Source organism: Phalacrocorax carbo, chromosome 9, assembly GCF_963921805.1.
Source record: "Phalacrocorax carbo chromosome 9, bPhaCar2.1, whole genome shotgun sequence".
Lineage (NCBI taxonomy): Eukaryota > Metazoa > Chordata > Aves > Suliformes > Phalacrocoracidae > Phalacrocorax > Phalacrocorax carbo.
In genome coordinates, this window is record NC_087521.1 from 20,505,040 (window position 1) to 20,525,396 (window position 20,357).

The following is a 20,357-nucleotide window of genomic DNA, read 5'->3' on the forward strand; positions in this document are numbered from 1 at the left end:
TGTGTCTGTTTCAGTGTAATTTTCCTTGAGTGTGTGATTCAGAATTAATGTGTTTGCAGTATAGTCGAAGAAACTGACGTGTCCTCATGATACTGTAAATGAGCAGCAGCAGTTCCTTTGAGTTCAGAACACCTATAAAGATCTTTATTGGCTTTCTGGGTGGATTGTAAATCATCACAAGCCCAGTGAATGGTGTATTACCTACCTCACTTCTGCAGTGAGTTATTTGAGTGATGAGAATGCAAGAGAGCAACTGTGTGACGTAAGTTCATTCACTTCCCACAAAGCAAACTGGAGCCAAGCTTGTCTGCCCTTGCAATTTGCTGAAATAAGAACATTCCACCTGCAAAACACAAACCTGACCAACAAACTGCCAAAGCCCATTAGGCATGGGTCACTGAGTATGGTGTGGGTGGAAAAGCCTTTCTTGTACTAAAGTCGCAAGCGATGCAGTGCAGGTGGGAGTGAGAACTAGTTACTTGTTAATGATTTATGTACGAGGAAACCAGTTCAGTCTAAATTATCATATATTAACACTACTTGTTAAGGAGACAAATTTATTCTGCAGAGCTAAGCCAAATTCTGCCCGTAGCCTCACTGCACAAACCTCTACCCGTACCAGTCCAGGTTGTGTCTCCAGGACCCAGGGCAACTGGAAGAGAGTGGCATTGCATTAGGGTGGGAGGAGAGCTCGTCTCCTGGGATCCTCCGGGAATGCCTCCAAGCATGCAGCCTATACACCCTTCCATACACCCTCCAAATGTGCTGGATAAAGCATGGCTGGTGCTTGGGGGAACCTGGCAAGGGAGCCATCCCCACTGCCAGAAGCAATGACCTGCGCCAACCTTCAGTGGAGTTGCAGGAGAAAGAAATGCCTCAGATACGTCAAACTCCTGCTACAAATAAAGTAGTATTATGCAAAATGTTAATTTGAGCCTTACCATGCATAAACCCAGCAGGAAATGAAGGTAAAACACTCATGTACCTGCAAGTAGGGGGAAGTTTACAACATAAAAACTGTGAAAGAAAATTAGCCTCTTGAGAAATAGTTGTATTTTGCCTTGAAGTTTTCTCTCCCACTGTATACATGTTACTAGCATTTATGACCAATAGATGTACTGGTATCATTGATCCCCATCCAACTTGCTTTCCAGAGGGGTTACATGATTCTGGCATGAATGCTTGCAATGATCATAGAATCATAGAATGTCCTGAGCTGGAAGGGACCCACAAGGATCATCGAGTTCAACTCCTGTCCCTGCCCAGAACAACCCCAAAATTCACACCATATCTCTGAGGGTGTTGACCAAGTGCTTCTTGAATAGCATCAGTCTTGGTGCTGTGACTGTCTCCCTGGGGAGCCTGTTCCAGTGCTCCACCAGCCTCTGGGTGAAGACCCTGTTCCTAATACCCAGCCTAAACCTTCCCTGGCACATCCTCCTACCATTCCCTCAGGTCCTGTCATCGGTCACCAGAGAGAAGAGATCAGCACCTGCCCCTCCTCCTCCCCTTGTGAGGGAGCTGCAGACCGCAATGAGGTCCGACCTCAGCCTCCTCCAGGCTGAACAAACCAAGTGACTTTAGCCCCTCCTCATACGGTTTCTCCTCTAAACCCTTCACCAACTTCGTGGCCCTGCTCTGGACACTCTCCAGTAGCTTTATATCCTTAATGTACTGTGGCGCCCAAACCTGCACCCAGCACTCGAGGTCAGGCCACACGCAGAGCAGAGCGGGACAATCCCCTCCCTCGACCGGCTGCAGTGCAGGGCTTGAGGCACCCCAGGGCACGGTTGGCCCTCTTGGCTGCCAGGGCACGCTGTTGGCTCATGTCCAGCCTGCCATCAACCAGAACCCCCAGGTCCCTCTCTGCAGAGCTGCTCTCCAGCCTCTCATTCCCCAGCCTGTATGTACATCCAGGGTTGCCGTGCCTCAGGTGCAAAATCTGGCACTTGCACTTGTTAAACTTCATACAGTTGGTGATCTTGTATGATCACCACTAAACCAGGCAATGATCAAAATAAACTCTAATTCACTTATAATTTTTGTTAGCAATATATTTTTTTTATTTTAAAGCTTTAAAATGGTCCCTACTGGTATATTCAATGTAAATTGCTCACAAGTTGTAAAACAGTATGAGAATTAAAAGCTCATTTTCTGCTACAAATGAAGTAACGGTTATAGGTTAAAAAGGCAGGATGAGGGACATTGAAACCATCCATTTTAAATTACAGTTTTCCTCTTCTGAAAGGAATGAAGACTATAAAATATAACAGGTTTATTAATCCAGACAACCTGCAAGTAAAAGTTAGGGAAATGACTGTTTAAGCAGAAGCAGAAGTTCTGTGGGCATCCGTCAAGCTGGCAGTGAGTCATTCTCCCTGCACCTGTACTGGTTGCAGGGGAAATTGTTGGTATAAGGTGGTGCTATATGTGCTATACCCTAAATTGTACTTGTAGACTTCTGGTGTCCAGTGCATCTCATTAGGTGACAGGTTGGCCAGGGAAGTGTGAATTTTTTGAAAACTGATGCTGCATTCAAACAAATGAATGCTGCCCTCCTATTTTTATTGAAGTGACTGCTAGGACTTTTCTGTCTTTCAAAGGGCCGAACAAAGCTAAAACGCTTCATACAGCAAGAGAGAGACTTGGCACACTGAGAGCATTCCTTAGGATTTTTACATTATCTTGGTTTGTCCTTCCCTTGCCTCTGGCCATGCCTGTGTCTTCCTTGGCCCGTCCCTCAGCCAGCCATTGTGTCTGTATCCTGGTAAGGATCAACTGTGCTTAATCCTGGCAGTGGGAGACAGGGATGCTGGAGGTCAAGGACTGAATTCTTCCTTTTCCAGATGTTGTGTGGGATGTCTTCATTCTAGAGCTATTTATAGGCTACACGGGCACTTATCTGTCTAAGGAGATAATCTCCTTTCTAATATTATGGGTTTCTGGTTGATTATTTTTGTCCATAGCAATGACATCACAACCAAAACACTAATGAGCAAGGTCTTTTTTTATTAATTTTCTGGTTCAGTTGTAATTTTATACCTCAATAATTCTCTTTTTTCATCTATGGGAGTGACTTCACACTGGTGTGAACTGAATGCTGTCATTTATACCATTGTAACTTACACCAAATCAGACGAGGTAATTCTAAGTGAGCACAACCCTGGGGAATGGCAGAGGGGTATGCTAGAGCCTGCAACACGTAGTATGAATGGGGTAAGCAACAGCTTGGTTCTGTAATTTTAAATTTTCCATAGATGTAAAAACACTATGAGAAATTTTATACATATTATAAAGTAAATCTCCACTTGGCATCATTAAGAAGTCAATGAAGATATCTCTCCTCCAGCTGAGGACATGTCTCTATGGGTTTTGTGCCTTCCTCACTGGCCAGGGGTTCAGACTTGGGCTGACAGGTGTTTCTGATCGCTGTAGGAGCCTTGGATGCCTGTAGAGCTGCTGCTATTGTTCTGGAAGCAGCCAGTTTTTCTGTCCCCCTTCCCTACTGAGTGGCACCAGATGTCAGAGTCCAAAGGAGTATTTTCAAATTATGAACTATATTCAGGTGTTCTTGGGGATACTGATTTGAATAACAAATCTGTGTAGTCTTGGCAGGCCTTCTGCCTCTTTGTTTGCATTTCATATAATCTACAAAATGAGTTAACTGACAAATTATTTTTTAAAAACAATGATTTCGTATAAATACCGGAGAACTCTGGTGCTGGACTTTTGAACTGTGTTTGCATTATGTGTAGATGGCCAGGAAACACCATATGTTTTGAGGATTTTGTAAAAACTAACTTTTGTAGCTATGATTTCACATGTTGAATACACAACATTTGCATCAAGTTGCTGATGAACAATCTCCAGACTAAGGTCCCAGTCTTGAAAAACACATGCACAAGCATTACGTTAAACACTGCAGAATCTCAAGGAAGTTGACGTAACCCCTTACAGGTTACAGAGATGAACAATTTCTATGAATGATGCATGAGTCGTGACTCTGCAAAGGCTTGGGTGTAGCTTGATGTTTTAACAATACATAGAGTCAAGTGCCTGCATTGGCCTTTGAAGAACAGGGGTGAGGTATCATTCATGGAAATACATCAGTGAATGGCTTGAAATACCCATAGGAAATTTTGAAGTGTTGAAGGATATCTGAGGAAATCTTAAAGTGCCCAAAGATAGTGCCCACAGAGAAAGAGATACTGCAATCATACTACTGTTTATTTACTGGAAACAATCTTTCAGCTCTACTGTAAAAATAATACATATCTGTTTACATTTATACCACTGACACTGAGATTCAAGACTTAAAATAAAACTGGACTAAATCCAGACCTAATGTAAGATGGTTAATGATCACTGACTTCAGCATAGTGGTCATCTCATTGCACTTCCTCGGACTGGGCTAAATACTCTGTTTGTAAACTGGGAAAACCTCATCCAAGGCATGAAGAGCCTAAGAATGTATTGCATAAGCATGTCCTTATCAGGCTTCTTAAAAAGCCTTGAGACTATCAAGCCAGCATGGTATCAATGCAATTCCAGGAGAAAAGTGATTCATCAGGACCTAAAAGAACATCTATCACTTTCAAAATGTGGGGTTCTGGGTTTTTTTTTTAAATCCTCTTCATGAAGCCAGGATTTGCCAGCAGGCTGGGCAACCTCTTCAGCCATTCAGACCTAACACTTTGCTGTAAGGGTGCCTACTGACATTGCAGAGGAAGGTGGGTACAAAAGCAGCAGATGGGCCAACAACAGTGCCTGCATTTCCAGTTAAACACATGAAGAGCTTGTTGTACAGATAGTGGGTGCCAAGGAACCTGGCAGGGAAATAATGGCTCTGCCTTGGCTATGAGAAAAGCAACTGAGGTCAGAGTTGCTGGCCTGGAAGAGGTCAGAGCCTGGAAGAGACACATAGCCTACAACTGATCTCCAAAAAGCAAAGTGAAAACTGTTATGTAGTTCCAGAGGAGAAGTGGAGTTCACTCAGCATGTGCATGACCATAATGAGGGCACTTGTCCAGGACAAGCTCAAAAGGGAGAATGGGTGACTTCTGAGATACAGAAGGGAATTGAAAGAGATTATTTCAGAAGTTTTTATTTGCTGAAGTGTTTTCTAAAGATCCCTTTGCTACCCAGGTACATTCCTCAATTCTTACATCGAGGCTACTGCATCACTATTCACTTGCTGGTGTAAAAGTGCATCTGCCTTGTATCCAAACTCTCCTTCATGTGACATCACCAGTATTGGCTGAGTTACATGGGGGATCAGTTTGGCCAATCGAAACCAGTAGAGGGATCTCAGAAACTTGAACTAAGAACTGGAATAGGTGAGATTTCCACTTCTGATGTGCACACTTACAAACATCAGATGCACTCTGCACTGAAACAGGTGAGGAAAGAGGCAGCTGCAGGAATAGAGACATCCGCGCACAAATACCTCTGGACTATTACACACCCTATGGCACTGACCCTTCAGCACATGTCATATTTGTGGGCAGGCTTTCTGCGGAATCCGTGAAAGTCTAGTTATGACTGTCAGCCTCAGCCTTCATGCACGGCACCTGCTTTGGGGTTGAGCTATTCAGAATTGATTCAAAGACTTAAAACAACAAAAAGTGATGGGTGTAAATCACTTGTCTGCACTCATGTCAGATGAGGAAACAAAATTTGCTTGTGCCATGTTATCTTACAACTCTTTGGCTTCCAAAAGCAGAACCACACTGCCACAACTAGTTTTAGCTTCTGTAAATTCTCCTTGTACACAGATACAGGCACATGAAGAAGATCCTAAGGATACTTTTTATCTTTCTGCTAAAGAGGAGCAGAGACATGCAAATTAACACCAGCTGAGGGCTTTGTCCATCCAGGACAGAGATTTATTTTAACAATATTTCCTGTCAGGATTGAATAACGTTCAGGCATACTTTTATTCCTTTTTTTTTTTCTTTAACATCTTTGTGCTATGAAATTTCCATTGGGTTCTAATATGGCTACATGCTGTGGAAGATACTCAGTAGCATATCTGCGAATAAGCCAGACTGGAGAACTTGAATGACCACAGGCTGTACTGACTCTATGGCTCTGCTTGCTCTAGACAGAATAAAATGAATAGGTAAGTTCTGCTGATGCTGATACCATGTTTATGAGACAGTTGAAGTTGACTCTTCTAATAGTTGAGCCAAAAAGGGTAAATAAGGGTACAAGAGGACAACTTGAAAAGGCGAAAGCTCTGTGTGAATGGCCCTGGACACTACACTCAATGATGGGTGACCAGGTACTCAAGCTTAGTTATTCTCAATAAATTTATCGTTATCATAGGAGCACAAGTTGAAAAGCGATTCTGTGGGATCCAGCAAACTCTTAGGTGAAATAACATTTTGTTGTCTATGTCAAAAAACTCAATCCCCTAAAGACATCTCAAAGTCAAATAAGCCAGATGATAGGACCCATTCAGCTCTACAGCACTGGATCATTCATCTTTTGCCATTCTTCTCCCTCTGGCACCTAACCCAACTAGCATGAATCACTTGGTTCATTTTTCAGAATAGATTTTCCTTCCCAGTCATTGTGATTTGTATCAAAGATTACTGCCACTTCTGCTTTGGTTTACTTTTATTCCCATTATTGCACTGGCAATAGGTGCTCTACAGATATATAGTGAAAGGCAATCTTTCTCCTGAGGACATTTGTTTAAACAGACCTGACAGCCGACAGGCTGGGGAGGCAAAGAGCTTTCCCTCCCCAGCTCGGCCAGCGAACGGCTCTGCCACCCTGAGTGAGGAGCATGTCAGAGCAGGGCAGGAGGGAAGCCACACGTACCCAGGCCAGCACCAGTGCCCTCATTTGGTGCTGGCCAGAATATTGTCTGTTAACCCTATGGTAAAACTTACTGGGTTAGAAAATCCTCTGCAATAGGTTAGAATAAAGAATCATTTTCCGAGCAGACCTGGAATTGTGTCTGCTTTTAGGGAGGCCTGGCCTCAAAGGAGAACATGAGCGTATACAGCAGTTGCAAGTTTGCATTTTTAACTTTCTTGCTGTAAAAACCTGACATGCATAGTCCTTTTTTTATTTGGTGAGAATTGCTGTAATATACGAGCCTGCGACGGTCTATTGGAAACAGACCCCTGACTAGGAAATGGAGAGTTTAGATGTTATAAACTGCTAGTAATTTATTATTTTGAGATTGGCATATATTTTGGCAAAGTTAAAGTTGGCTGGAGTGATAGTGAGTGATGAAAGATGTTATGGCGGTTGAGAAGTGGCTGAATTCCTTTGTTTCCAGACCCTTCACTTTTTTTTTTTTAAGGCACAGAATGTTTATATAGAAAGTGTAATATTGTTTTATGAGTATTTGCTGGACCCTGCTAAAACCAAGCATTCAAGGTTTACTCTTTTAACAAAGTGTTTTGTTATGGAATTCCTCTGGGTTTTGATGTTTCTACATTAGGGTTAAATCATGTTGGTATGTGGGGGCCATGTGAGAACAGCCCAGAACTGAGAAACTGTCTGATGTCTAAGCGGGTGCACTTCCTCTCCAGAAGGTGATGTGATGGCAGGAAGAGAGAGGACTCTTCAACTGGACATGAAGAAGCCATAACATACGGGCACAAAGTGGGGGAGAAGGAAAGGGGCTTTTAAGCACTGGGAAAACTTTCAGCACGTTAAGAGTTTAACATATTTAATGCAAGACCCTGCCTGTCCCTTGTCTGCACTCTGGGCCACCAGAGCCTGCTTGTTTCTCACATCTCACTTCGCACATGAGCACTTTTAGCTCCATGACTATAAACTAGCATTCCTCCTTCCTGGTCATCTCTATTTTCCCCTCCAAGACTGTGGTATACAATGAGCCGTGATACGCTCAGGAAACACATTCTTGTTTCTGGTATTTCTCTGCACATTTCCTCTATGTTTATCTCCTCCAAGTCAGCTACTCACAAAACCCATTGGCTTCCTGCCCTCATCTTGGCTCACTAAATCCTGCAATCAGGCTCCAGCCTTTTTGTTTTTACAATAAAGGACAGCCTGTGTAGAGAGCTCCGAGCTACAGGATCCTAAGATGTTGTAGCAGCATGGAGAAAACTTTAAACTGTTAAGAAATGGAAGCTGCTAAAGCACACTCAACTCAGCATTTCGTTGTTGTAAGCCATTGCATCAGGGTTTCCTCCAAGCTGAATAAGAGCAAAAAGAGCAGTCTCTACTAAAGCTAGGGAAAACAACTCCAGACTAACTCACAAGGCTTATTAGGAACAAGACAGTCCATTTGCTGATTGTGTCATGCAGTTTGTGTTGTGATAACTTTCTGAGTCTATATTTTCCCATTTAATATTCCACTTTAACGAAGACCTCCCATAATGCTTCTACTCTGCTCCAGCATGCTCAATTTTAATCTTCATAAACTTCATTTCCCAGGTAGCATTAAGTACTTCCAGTCCTCAGAAAGATGAAGCAAAGGTTTTCTTTCCTGCCCTAGTGATGCTGGAAAGCAAATGAGCCAATAAGGAGAAAGCAGGGGGAAGAAGCAAAAGAGCTTGCTTCAGAGAAATTTAAGAACAAGGCACATGAACCCTCATCCCTACTAAAATAAAAGACCAAACTGCCAGTGGCTTCAACAAGGTAAGCATTACATCTCCAAACAATACAATTATTTTTATGTTTTTCAAACTCCTCAACATATATATAGCTTTAGCTTAGCACTGTGAGGCCTCAGCTGGAATACTTTTCACAGTTTTGGGCACTGCACTTCAAGATAGATGTGAACCAACTGGAGAGAATCCAGACGAGAGCAACAAGAATGATCAAAGGTCCAGAAAATGTGATGTATGAGGAAAGACCAAAAGAATTGGGTTTGTTTAGACTAGAGAGAAACAGTCTGAGGGGAGACATGACAACAGCTTTCAGACATGTTAAAGACTGCTGCAAAGGGGAAGATAAACTGTTCTCTATTTCTACTGGAAGTAGGCTGAAAAGCAATGGATTTAAATTACAACAGCGGAGATTCAGATTAGCCTTTAGGAGAAACTTTCTGTTGGTTACAGCAGTTATACCTGAGAAGACATTGCCTATGGAAACTGTGGGATCCCATTGTCTGAGGTCTGGGTACTGGTGTAGTGGGTCTGCTTTGCGGCAGAGGCATGAACAATAAGACCAGAACGAGTCCTTTTCAGCTTGTTTCCCCAGTGTTAGGAACGCAGGAGAGAGACTGCATGTGAACAGAACAATTCATTTTCACTGAGAAATTTGGACAGGTCTGAGCTGAGTGGTCCTTGAACAGATTAGCTGCAGCCTTAACTACAGTTAGTATCACTACCTTATAACCACTGAAAACTGTTTGCAACTACCACACTCAGGAAAACAGGGAAAAATAAAGTTCTGCTTCTCATATGCTCTGATGTCCCTGGACACTATTCTGGCAGTGGAGGCCTGTGTCAGAGTCTGGGTGTACATAAACATAACACCCTAAACTTTGTAAAACATACCAACCAGTGATAGATTTCTATGAACTCTGTTATATAGAAAGATTTAATACAGGAAGGAACCCAAACATGTGAGATTTCTTTAGAAAGTAGAAGATTACATAGCACAACATACATTTTGGAATGAATTTGCAATGAATTTTAACTATAAAGTAGAATCAAAGAAAAAACAGGTGAAACTAAGACAAATGCAGGGTGAATTGAAACACAGTGCCTGACTGATAATTCCAGAGTTAATTGGGAATGTAAGTTAGCACTTCTGAGATCCCTTGTTTCAGTAGGTGGCTTTTTGTTTCTGCTTCTGCGTGTTTGTCTGCTTTCCATTTATAATTAAAAAAAAAGGCAAGATTGCAAAAGCCAGCTTTTTCCTCAGTTTCTTTGGTGCTTTTTGCTAAGCAGCCTTGGAGCTACAAAGGTTCACAGTCTTTCAAACATAGACTCATACCCTAGAAGTGTTTACAAGGGAAGGAATAGTCCTTAAAATATATGACCACATAGAGAATCATATGGGATCTGCTGACGATACATCTTCAGATGTCTGCATCCTGGTAGGGACTGTGCATGAAGAGGCCTCCCTCCTCAGACAGGCATAGGTCACCGGGTCTGTGGAAATACTGGTTTGGTTTAGAGCTGCTATACGTACTGGCTTCTGAGGAGAGAGTTCTGCAGAGGAGGAACCGTCTCTTTTATTTTAATGTTTCCAGGGCACAAACTCAAGGTTTAGAAGGAGTACTGTGATACGTATATCCTCAGCCGGATGACAGAGCTTCCCCTGAAGTTGATGACGGTGTTAACAGTGATCATTTCCAAGTCCAACTGAATAGTACGGGGCCCCTTCACGGGACGGGTCATCACCAGAGTAGCGCTGATCGGTCCCGTTTGCTGTGCACAAAACAAGAGGAAACAGGTGAGATTTGAAAAAATGGCTCTTGAAAACTATCATCTCAGGTGAGAGTGCATTATGCCATTGTCTTTGAGCAGCCAAAATTGCACTTTCTGCTGCACTGTTAGAAGCTATTGCAGTTCATGGGAGAGAGTGCTTCATTTCAGCATTTGGCTCCATTTCAGTGTATGAACTGTCACCTTCTAGAGTTTGTAAAGCCTTTGGGAGCCCTGCTCATAAAAGGAGCTATTGAATATAGAAATTTGCTATTGTCCAAATGGAGAAGGGTGAAAACATGGATTTAGGGTATGCACAAGCAGTGACAGCTTTTTAACATTTTTTTTCTGTGTGTGTGAGATATTATTTTCTTTGATGTAAACAGCACTGTTACTTTGAAGCAGTGAACACCAAGAAGGGGTTATGTTAACAAAGCTTGGAGAACAGCTGTTTGTACGTGAACAGGATCAGTGTTTGATGCATAATTATATACGTTAATGTTGCAAGACCTTACCCTCTGAAGAGAACTTTGAATCTGTGAAGACACCTCAGAAAAACCTGTCTTTGAGTAAGTGGAAGCAGACCTTTGAAATATCTGGCCAGAACAGTGGATTATGAGCAGTTAAAAATCAGAGCTGCTGACTTTAAAACCAAGTGCAATTTGTTTCCCAGCAGAAACGCAAAGCCGGACCTGTTTTACCACAAAACGGCCCTTTGCATTACCTCTGCTCAGAGAAGCCTGGCAAAGCTGCGAGGAGTGCCCCGCGGCCCCGCTGCCCCCCAGCGCCCCTTCCCTCCACCCGCCATGCTCCTGCTTCCTGCAGGAAGGAACAGGCACCACCTGCCGCCTGCCAGCCCAACGCGGGGATGAGGCTGCTGCCAGTGGAGGGAAAAGGACAGCTTGTGCGAGTGGAGTCGTGTTTGTGACAAGGGAATGGGGGTGTGAGAGATAAAGAAAAGAAAACTGGCAGACTTAAGCAAGGATGCTGGCCGCTGGAGCCTTAGAGTCTGGTGGATCAGCCGAGAATGAGGGGAAAATGTTGGTGGGATCAGTAATGACTTTGCAACAGGAAAGCTCTTGCAAGATACACATGATCATTCTTGGACCACTTGTCATTTTGGAATTTTGAAACATTTTATTTTTTTTTTAACAGTGAGAATCTGAGGTTCTCGGGAGGAATGCGTATTGGAATCTACCAAAACCCATCACGCTACCGGTTTCTGTGAGGAAGTGTGGGAACCGTCAATAGCCACTGAACATCACTTAAGGTGAATATCAAAGCCAGGTTTTGTCTAGGGTTAAAAATCAACCTTCTGAATGCCACCATCACTGGTGGCTGTGCCTCATTCTCTGCAGACACTTCCCACCACCCCTGTGTGTCAGAGGTGCCATGAAGATGACTGGGGAACAGAGATGTCTTCTGAGGAAAATTCAGATTAAAAAAAAAAAGTAGTTGCATTTTCTCTAACAGTAACTACATAAAATGTGTGCTCAGTGAAAAAAAAACAACATAACAAATGAAAGCAAAGAACCCAGAAAGTCAATTCATGGGATAAAGGGGAGGTGGGGGGGGTGCTTACTTTTTTTGGTTTTGGGGTTTTTCAGTTTCCAGTGAAGAGTTTAATAAAACAAATGAGAAACATCAACTCTTTTAGTGATGATTACTGATTATCCGTCAAATAAAAAAGGGTTTGGCACAATAGTTTCTCTTGAGCGTGGGAGTCTGAGCTATTCGTAGGCATGGGTACAGCCCTGGACTTTCCTGAACCTAATTAAACAAGCGTGTTTGCTTTGGGTAGGTTACCTGCCTGAAAGAGCCAGCAGCCCCTGCAGAACAGAACACTACTCTGCATGTCTGCATGTAAAAATGCCTTGTACTGAAGGTTTAAATGATATTCATTAAAAAACCGACTTCTGCTATCAGAAGGATATTCAGCTAACGAGAAGATATTCCATGTTTTCTCTCAGTAAGCACCAGACTTACCCGCATGTAGAATTCCCTGCCCTCATTCCCTGATTTGATTTGGAAGATGTAATATGCTCCAGGGTAGCGAGTTGTTGCTTGCATCTGAAAAATGTCAGAAGGCACAGACCGTCCGGACACCATATCCATCACTCTGTACAAGATGGTGAATGGCTGATCTCTGCAACCGGCATTTTCAGCTGGGCACATGCAGCGGCTAATTGTCAGAGAGAGGATTGTCAGGGGTTACAAACTGCTGTAATATTTGATTCATTATATGCAAATACAGTTGCATAAATAAATAGATAAACAATGTTGTTGATCAGCTAAAAGAATCAATGACATTTGTAATGAATTTTCTCATTTTTAGTACTCTGTGTTGCTATTCTAGCCTACCTATATCCCTGCCTTCTTTTTCTTGTCTTCTAGGCCAAAATATCTTGGAATCCTTTGTCTCCTTAGATCACTCAAAAACCTGTACTTTCTTTAAAGCAGCGCTACAGGTGTAGAATACCCAGTACATGTTTGTTCTGACAGTAATTTAAACTGAACTGTCCCCAAAATAATGGTAACTATTGGATCATTTCACTGGTGGTGCTACATAAATGTTGTATTCTTTGTTTAACGATCTTTTATATACTACATTAAAATAGACAGTGAGACATCCTGGATCAAACCAAAGCTGTAGCATCAAATGCAGAGCCTTAAGGAAGAGCAGGACAGCAAGCCAAGCGTCCGACAGTTCTACCCACAGCCTCCAATTGTTTGTGACTCAGGAAAGTCTTGAAACAAAGATGTCTTCTGTATATTCATCAACCCTTAATGCATTTCTTATCCACCAGCTTGTCCAGCTTCCCTTTACACCCACATGAATGTTTGGCATCCACAGCCCCTGCAGCTAGAAGCTCCACAGCCCCCTTCACCTCTCTCTGCACTGCCCCTTGCTGACTTCGTCTGAGGCTCACAGCTCTTCTATTGAAAGGAGAGTGGCCAGTCAATCCCTCCTCATCCTCCTCAGCAACTCAGGGTTTCATATGTGAACCTGTTCATGGCTGAAGAGTCCTAACTTAGTTGTTTCACACAAGGAAGCTATTCCATACTTTTGATCATCCTCATTGCTCTTTGTGAACCTTTGTCCAGTTATATTTCTTTTGAGAGGAGGGGAAGGAACCGCACAGTCTTGAAGATATGGGTATACAATGGCATGTGCTCTAAGGATATTCTCCACATATTAACACCTCAAATTCAGATTGCTTTTCTGACCTCTAATGAGTACTACAGACCATGGAACTATCTATAGGAACCCTCAAATCTCAGTTTGGACAGATAATGATCAGATCAATGCCCTTTATTTAATTTGTGAATCTGGGATTGTCTTTTTCCTTTACATTCATCTAAACTGAATTTCATCTGACATTTTTATTGCACAGTCATTGAGGCTCCTTCTGCAATTCTCTTCTGCCCACCCTTTTCTCTACTGTCCTCAGATACTGCTGCAGACTTTGCCCATCTCATGGTTTATCCTCTTCCCCAGGTTGCTACACATGTCGGACAAAGTAGATCCAGCTCAGACCTCTGCAGAACTTTACTGTGAAAGTTGAAAATTTAATACTATACTCTATTTATTTTTTATCTTTCAACCTCTTATTCTTCTGCACCAGGGGCTTCTCTCTTATGGCTGCTTAATTTCAATAATAACCCTATGTGAGGTTCTTTTCAGAAGCCTTTGGAAACCCAAACAGCCCATGTGCCCTAGCCACATGCTGCTGATTTTGTCAGAGAACTCTAACGAAGTTGTGAGGCAGGATGTCCCTTTACAAAAGCCATGTTGGAGAACTTCCTGGAAGAGTTGGGTCTTTTTGCCTATTTTTTCTATAACCTCCATTACTGACACAAATTTCAGACAGTTCATCTGGCACATCCCCCATAAAAAGGCTCCTGGCATTACAAACACCCAATTCGTTCCACAGGAAACACAGATGCAAGGAATTCACTTGGCTTTTATACTGACCACTTCTAGACATATGCCACAAATTAAATGCAGTCACATCTAGACGCAAGCCAAAGCCACCAAACACAAAGCTCAGAGACCAAGAGCTCTGGTGCAAGCTGATCTACAAGGACTCTATGTTGGGCTCTGGGCTCTGGGGAGTTTAGATACAGACGCTTCATATATTTCAAATTCCAGTTTAAGACTCGACCACCTCTGAAGGTAGGTAAACCCAGAACTGGACAAAGAGAATGTGTCCACTCCTCAGCTGCCATAGTTCAGAAAGCATTGTAAAGACATGAATAAATTATAATGGAAAGAAGCTGATTCTTCATCTCTTGCCTTCCTGTAAAATTCATTAGGCTACCAAGCAATCCCAAATAACTGGGTTTAGTGCAAACACTATGGGTGAAATACTTTGTGCTGCAGTATATAGAGATCTGTCTGGAGCTGAAATATTTTGAGCCCCAGGCAAATAACCTACAAAAATGTAGAAGAAACAGGTAATTTTTAGAAATGTGGGATTTATTTTTTTGCTTGCTCAAATAATTTCATATTTAGGCAGTTACAGTGCTAACAGCCCCATCCAGACATACCCAATTTCTGGACAAGACAAATCAGTCTGTGGACTTTTCAGAACTTTTAACCTGTAAGCAGTAGGAAACTTCTTATATCCTGCTATGACTATCATCTAATATTTCAAAGTACGTCCCAGACATAAGCTAGTTAATATTTATGGGAAATACTCATAAACAGGTTGCGTTTGAGCATATATGAAGTCAGTTAGTAATGTAAGTAAATGTCTCTTATGACATTACAAACCTTGCTGTTTTCTCTACTCACTAAGTGTTTTTCCAGTCTAACTTCCCACACATCTGAGTATCATATCATATCCCACCTGGTGACCTGGTAAGGAATTGCAATTTATTATTTTTATAAAGCTTACCAATGGTAAATGCAGCAACAGCATGTATGCATAGCTCTCTAGACACACTGCACGGCTGTGTTGTTAAAATGCAGCTTATTTCGTTCATTCTAGATACACTTCGCATGGATAGAATTGGCTTTTGTGGCTGTGGGTATGTTACTCACTTCTCATTAATCTGGATATAAGGATCCTCGCATCTTACTGGGTCTAAACATTTATATTCTCCTGGGATATTGAAACACGTTTGCTGCAGAGTGCAGGTGAAGTTTCTGGTTTCACATTCATTGATATCTAAAACACAAGAAAGAAGAGAAAGTCTAAAGCAGAGAAATATGTGCAAGACACCACTCTTGCAAACCAGTCTCCATCTAAAGGAATTGCCCCAAAATTCATAACACTTGCATCATGAGAAGCAGCCTTTTGATAACTGGCCCCTCATTTAAGATCAGTTTTTACTCCATGCATTTCTACTTACTGGAGCATTACCATATGCTAAGTGCTGCAAAAATAGAAAAGAAACTGGCTGCTCAAGGTCTCTGACCTTAGAAAATGGGAAAACTAGAGAGACATGTGCAGCATAGAGGAGAGCTTCTGAGGGCTTTCCTGTGTTGCTGATTCCTAATCAGTAAAGTCTTGCTTAAACCAACACAGCAATAGACCTCAGTGGGCCTATTCATGTGATGACATTCTTAACAGAATTACATAATTGTCCCCTACAAGTATTTCACTGTGCAATGCCAAGACCAAGGATCTTGATCCTTGAAAACCCTTTCCAGACACAGGACCTATTTCCTGGTCCCCTTGGGTTTTAATCAGCACAGGAATGTTCTTACCTTGGCAGCTTCTGCTATCATCAAGCAAGTTATAGCCCGAAGGACAGGTACAGTAGTAAGAACCAGGTGCATTCACACATTCATGCTGGCAGAGGAACTCTGAGAAGCTGCATTCGTCCATGTCTGCATTGGTAAAACAAAGTTTAGTGTCTTTGGCTTTACAGTCAAAAGAGCAGTCCCACAGGCCATCCAGACTACGTGCCCATCAACCCAGCTGGAGGTTGGCACCCTCCAGCTCCCTAGAGCTCTGCAGCAACCTGGCAAAATGCTATACAACAAGTTCTTGGTTAAACATTTTTCTCCTAGGGAAACCAAAGCTACTGCTGAACACAATGCATGGGATTTATTTATTTATTTTTCTTTTTAATACCTGTCACCAGTTGGCCATGTTTTCAGTTCTGTTTTACGTCAGAGATAGAGCTACTCCAACAAAAAAGCTGCAACTGTAATTTGAAAGGAGAGACTTGGCAGTAGTTTTCTTTTCTTTTTTATTTTTTCTCTTTTCTGGAGAGCAAACTTCCCTTTCCCAGGGCCACATGGGTCCCAGCAGAACTCCAGCAGCCAGCCCTGGCTGTTTTATGTTTCTTAGCCTCTAGCCAGTTACTTCCAAGACATTCCAGCGAGACTACAGAGCTCATCCCAGCTTGGGTCAGACCTATTGGAAGACCCGGCGATTTACCAGATACCCAGGAAGCTAAGCAGTCTGTCAAATCTCTGACTGAAAGCACAAATTGCACTCTTTTCCCCTTGCACTCATGAGTTGACCAGTCATATTCTGCAGAGCTGTGCTCAAGCGAGAAAGACAAACTTCAGAGCTGTGCATAGAGGCATGGTTGGCAGAGGGGAAAACACATGCAAAGGCGCTAGACTGAAGGAGGCTGCAGTTAATAATTTCCTTATTTCCCAGTTCAGGGGAAGAAAGAAACAAAGGCCAGAGCCCCAGCCAGGAACTCCCAAGTTCTTATTCCCAGCTCTGACATGTTGACTCTCCCAGGCAAATCACTTTTACTCTTCAGACTGAACTTCCCTTTCTTCTAAATTGGGCTCAGTCCACTTTGGTGGCTTTATAGCTGCAACCACATTACCAAAAGGGAGGTGAAAGGAACTCTACACCTATTCTACACCTTCTAGGCCATGGACTAATACAGCGGCTGTTGAAGTACATCTGGATCCTTGGTGTCTCAGAGGAGTGTCCTCCTAACCAGGCATTCCCTTTGCAAGACTCAGCAATGTCTAGTGATTGCTTGTGAAGTGAAAGAAGCTCATCTAGAGAAATTTTACCTGCTTTGACAAGCGTTTTCTTACACAGATTTGTCAGGAAAAGGTTTTCTGCTCTAAATCTGGGTGGTGGAAAGTCCCTTTTGCTGGCTTGACTCTCAGACACGAATGAGGCTCAAGCACCACCTTTCCTGTCACCATTTTTTACTAGCAATGTCTATGTGACATTTCATTGAACTGAACTGGTTCAGTCTCCCAGCTAGCTCACAAGCACATAAAAAGATGCAGGAGTCTAACTTAGAAGCAGAAACTCCATTAGAAAGTAGAAAACTTAAGTTAGGTGTTGCAGCTCTAAATGTTAATTGCATAAGACCCTTTATAGATTTAAGTCTTTGTTCTTTCCTGTATAATGAGGAGGTTTGCAGGGAAGAACAGCTTTGGAAACACTGGTCTATACACATACTGCATATCACATGTCTTCTCTCTCAGAAACAGCATGTTACATCTGTTTACTGTAAATTATAAACCAAGTATTTTCCAGGGTGTTTTTCCTCTCAAGAAATATTGGCGGGATTCTCTAATTTTATCAGGCTGTGGGAACATTAAGCACAGAAATAAGTTTCGCCTTCAATTAAAATAAAGCAATAAAATAAAAACAAAAATGAGAGCAAAAAATACAGTGACATAAGCACAGTTTCTTCTGCTATGTGCTGAACAGATTAGCAATAGCTGTACTAAGAAATCCAATATTTTTTCTGAAGTGTAGCTGGAGCCATACACAGGAAACTGGGGAAGTTTTCAGGCAGAAGTGTGCAGTTGTAAGAGCAAGAGGAAAACATGCATTCAACAGACAAATGGAAAAGTGCTTTATATAAAGGTATTTCTTTAATCATGGAAGAATGTTCCAGGACTATCCTTCCTTTACTTGCTCTAATAAAGCTTCCAGTTCAGCATTACAAAGCATTTTCTTATGTTTTGCTGTTATCTTGGAGCTATTTCTTTAAAACAATTTGCAGCCCTCCTCCATTGTCCTTTTCTGGGTATGTGCTGTGTGCTTTAACTGGAAAGATCATATGAATTGCAGCTATCCTGCTGCTAACCATGGACCAAGGCAAAAATCTTTTAAAAAGCATGTACAAAACAATACACTGGAAAAAGAAAACTTAATAGAATTAAAGAGACCAAAACAATAAATAACTAAAGACAGTTACCACTGCAGTTAACTCCATCAGCTTCCAGTTCATAGCCAGGTTCACAGCGGCAGAGAAAAGAGCCGTAGGTATTGACACAGGTCTGAGTGCAAGGGTTTTCACTTGTACATTCATTCACATCTATGGGAAAACAATGCCCAATGCATCAGTGACTTCCCCCCAAACTCTATTTTCAGTTCATTACTGTAAAGCATTTCAAAGAGATTAGCTGTACAGTCAGAATGATTTGTTCTGAAAAAATATAACCAAGTCAGTATTGTTTATTGGGATTCAGACTGATGCCTGGAAATAGCATGTTGGAAACACAACATGGGTGAAATGAAGCATCTTGGGAATGTCTTCAATCAAAAAAGTAACATGGAAGATGGGGATGAAATATTTATTGCAAATGCTTCTGTCTTTATCCTGCAATTTTAAAACCATTGAACTGATTTTGACAGACCTGAGACAAAATGCAGCAGGATATTCCTGAGGAAGATAATGCAATGAGGAACGGTCCTCATGAAAGCCTATGGCTAAGACAAAACCAATTTCTTTTTCCCTTCTAGGACATTAGGAGCTTCTGGACATCATTAGCACAGACCATTTCCTGTGGCATGTGGAAAGATGCTCCCTGCTTAGCTAGGGAGAGGTTTTATGAAGAGGTTGTGTTGACTTTGATTGAGGTAGCACATCACAGCAAAAGGTGGTCTTATGCTCAGGACCCTAGTTTGGAAATTGGAAGACTCAGACCTAATTCACTTATCTGACAGTTTTCCTGTCTTAGGTGAGTCACACAGCCTCATATTTAAAAGTGCCTATGCTCTTGGTAACTTCAGTGAATCGGGTAACCCTAAATTTTAGGGGGCTTGAGCCTCTGTTCATATTTCTCCTGATACACTGGTCATGTTGCACCTGTACCCCTCCGAGGTACTGTGAAACTACAGAAATATCTCAGGTTGACAAACCTATGAACATTTTCAAAAGCTTGGGAAGTTTAGTTTCAAAAGTTAGGAAGGTTACTTGTATCCTAAAAACTAAGCAAGTTTTGAGGGTGTTGCTGTGTTGGGACTACCGACTTCAGTCATGGTTTACCATACACAGTACCTTGGCATGATCTTCCATCGTCATTAAGGGTAAAGCCTGGGTTGCACGTACAGGAGTAGGAACCGGGCACATTGGCACACAGCTGCTGGCAGTAGCCGTAGCGACATTCATCTATGTCTATAGGTGGGAAAGATGAAAAGAAGAGTGGTCTGCATTTTCACATGCAGGCACAAAGCAGCAAACACACTGAGTCAACGGTACCAACAACACAGAAAGAACCCAGCATACTGGTTACAGATATAACAGCCAAACTTTCAGGTGTTCAGACCCAGAGTTATAGTTAAAATACATCTCTACCCAGAAGAACATAGTAATGTGTTTTTATTCACAACTGAAATCTGTCAGTATATCCTATGAACTGTTTGACATTGCTGTAATCTTCAGCTTAATGTGATGTCATTGGGAAGCCCACAGTCAGTCCCTTTAAGCAGCTATCTCGAAGCACACCCGATTGCTGGCATAGCCTGTCAGCACAAGCACAGCCAACGTCATAGCAAAGTTTTTTAACTCCACGTATACCAAAACTAGTCCCTAGAAAAGCAGTAAGAATTTTTTACTAAATATTTCTATTTTTAGAAAGGATATTCTTTAAAGACTTTTTTCCGAACAGTCACATTCACATTTTATATGAATTTTTGACTGACAAGTTATAGACTCTAAAATGTAAACAGTAAATTTAATGCCAAAATAGCAGTTTGGGCTGAATTGCAACATTAGCAATACATGTAACTGACTGTTATAAGACAAGAAAATGCTGTAAGA

The 20,357-nt window shown here is 42.0% G+C and overlaps 1 protein-coding gene and 1 long non-coding RNA gene across 2 annotated transcripts in view; one reads left to right on the forward strand and one right to left on the reverse strand.

Moving 5' to 3' along the window:
* The first annotated feature begins 8,537 nt into the window (after positions 1 to 8,537).
* On the forward strand, positions 8,538 to 11,948 carry LOC135315023 (uncharacterized). The gene is made up of 3 exons (XR_010374459.1): positions 8,538 to 8,625; positions 10,190 to 10,392; positions 11,520 to 11,948. It is a non-coding gene; the product is annotated as an uncharacterized LOC135315023 (long non-coding RNA).
* FBLN5 (fibulin 5) overlaps positions 9,514 to 20,357 on the reverse strand; it is a 46,761-nt gene continuing 35,917 nt past the window's right edge. The window contains exons 6-11 of the mRNA XM_009507425.2: positions 19,596 to 19,712; positions 18,510 to 18,629; positions 16,081 to 16,203; positions 15,412 to 15,538; positions 12,351 to 12,546; positions 9,514 to 10,367 (exon numbers count right to left, since the gene is read on the reverse strand). Coding sequence (XP_009505720.1) covers positions 10,206 to 10,367; positions 12,351 to 12,546; positions 15,412 to 15,538; positions 16,081 to 16,203; positions 18,510 to 18,629; positions 19,596 to 19,712 — 845 coding nt within the window. The 3' untranslated portion in view covers positions 9,514 to 10,205. The remainder of the gene's footprint in view (positions 10,368 to 12,350; positions 12,547 to 15,411; positions 15,539 to 16,080; positions 16,204 to 18,509; positions 18,630 to 19,595; positions 19,713 to 20,357) is intronic.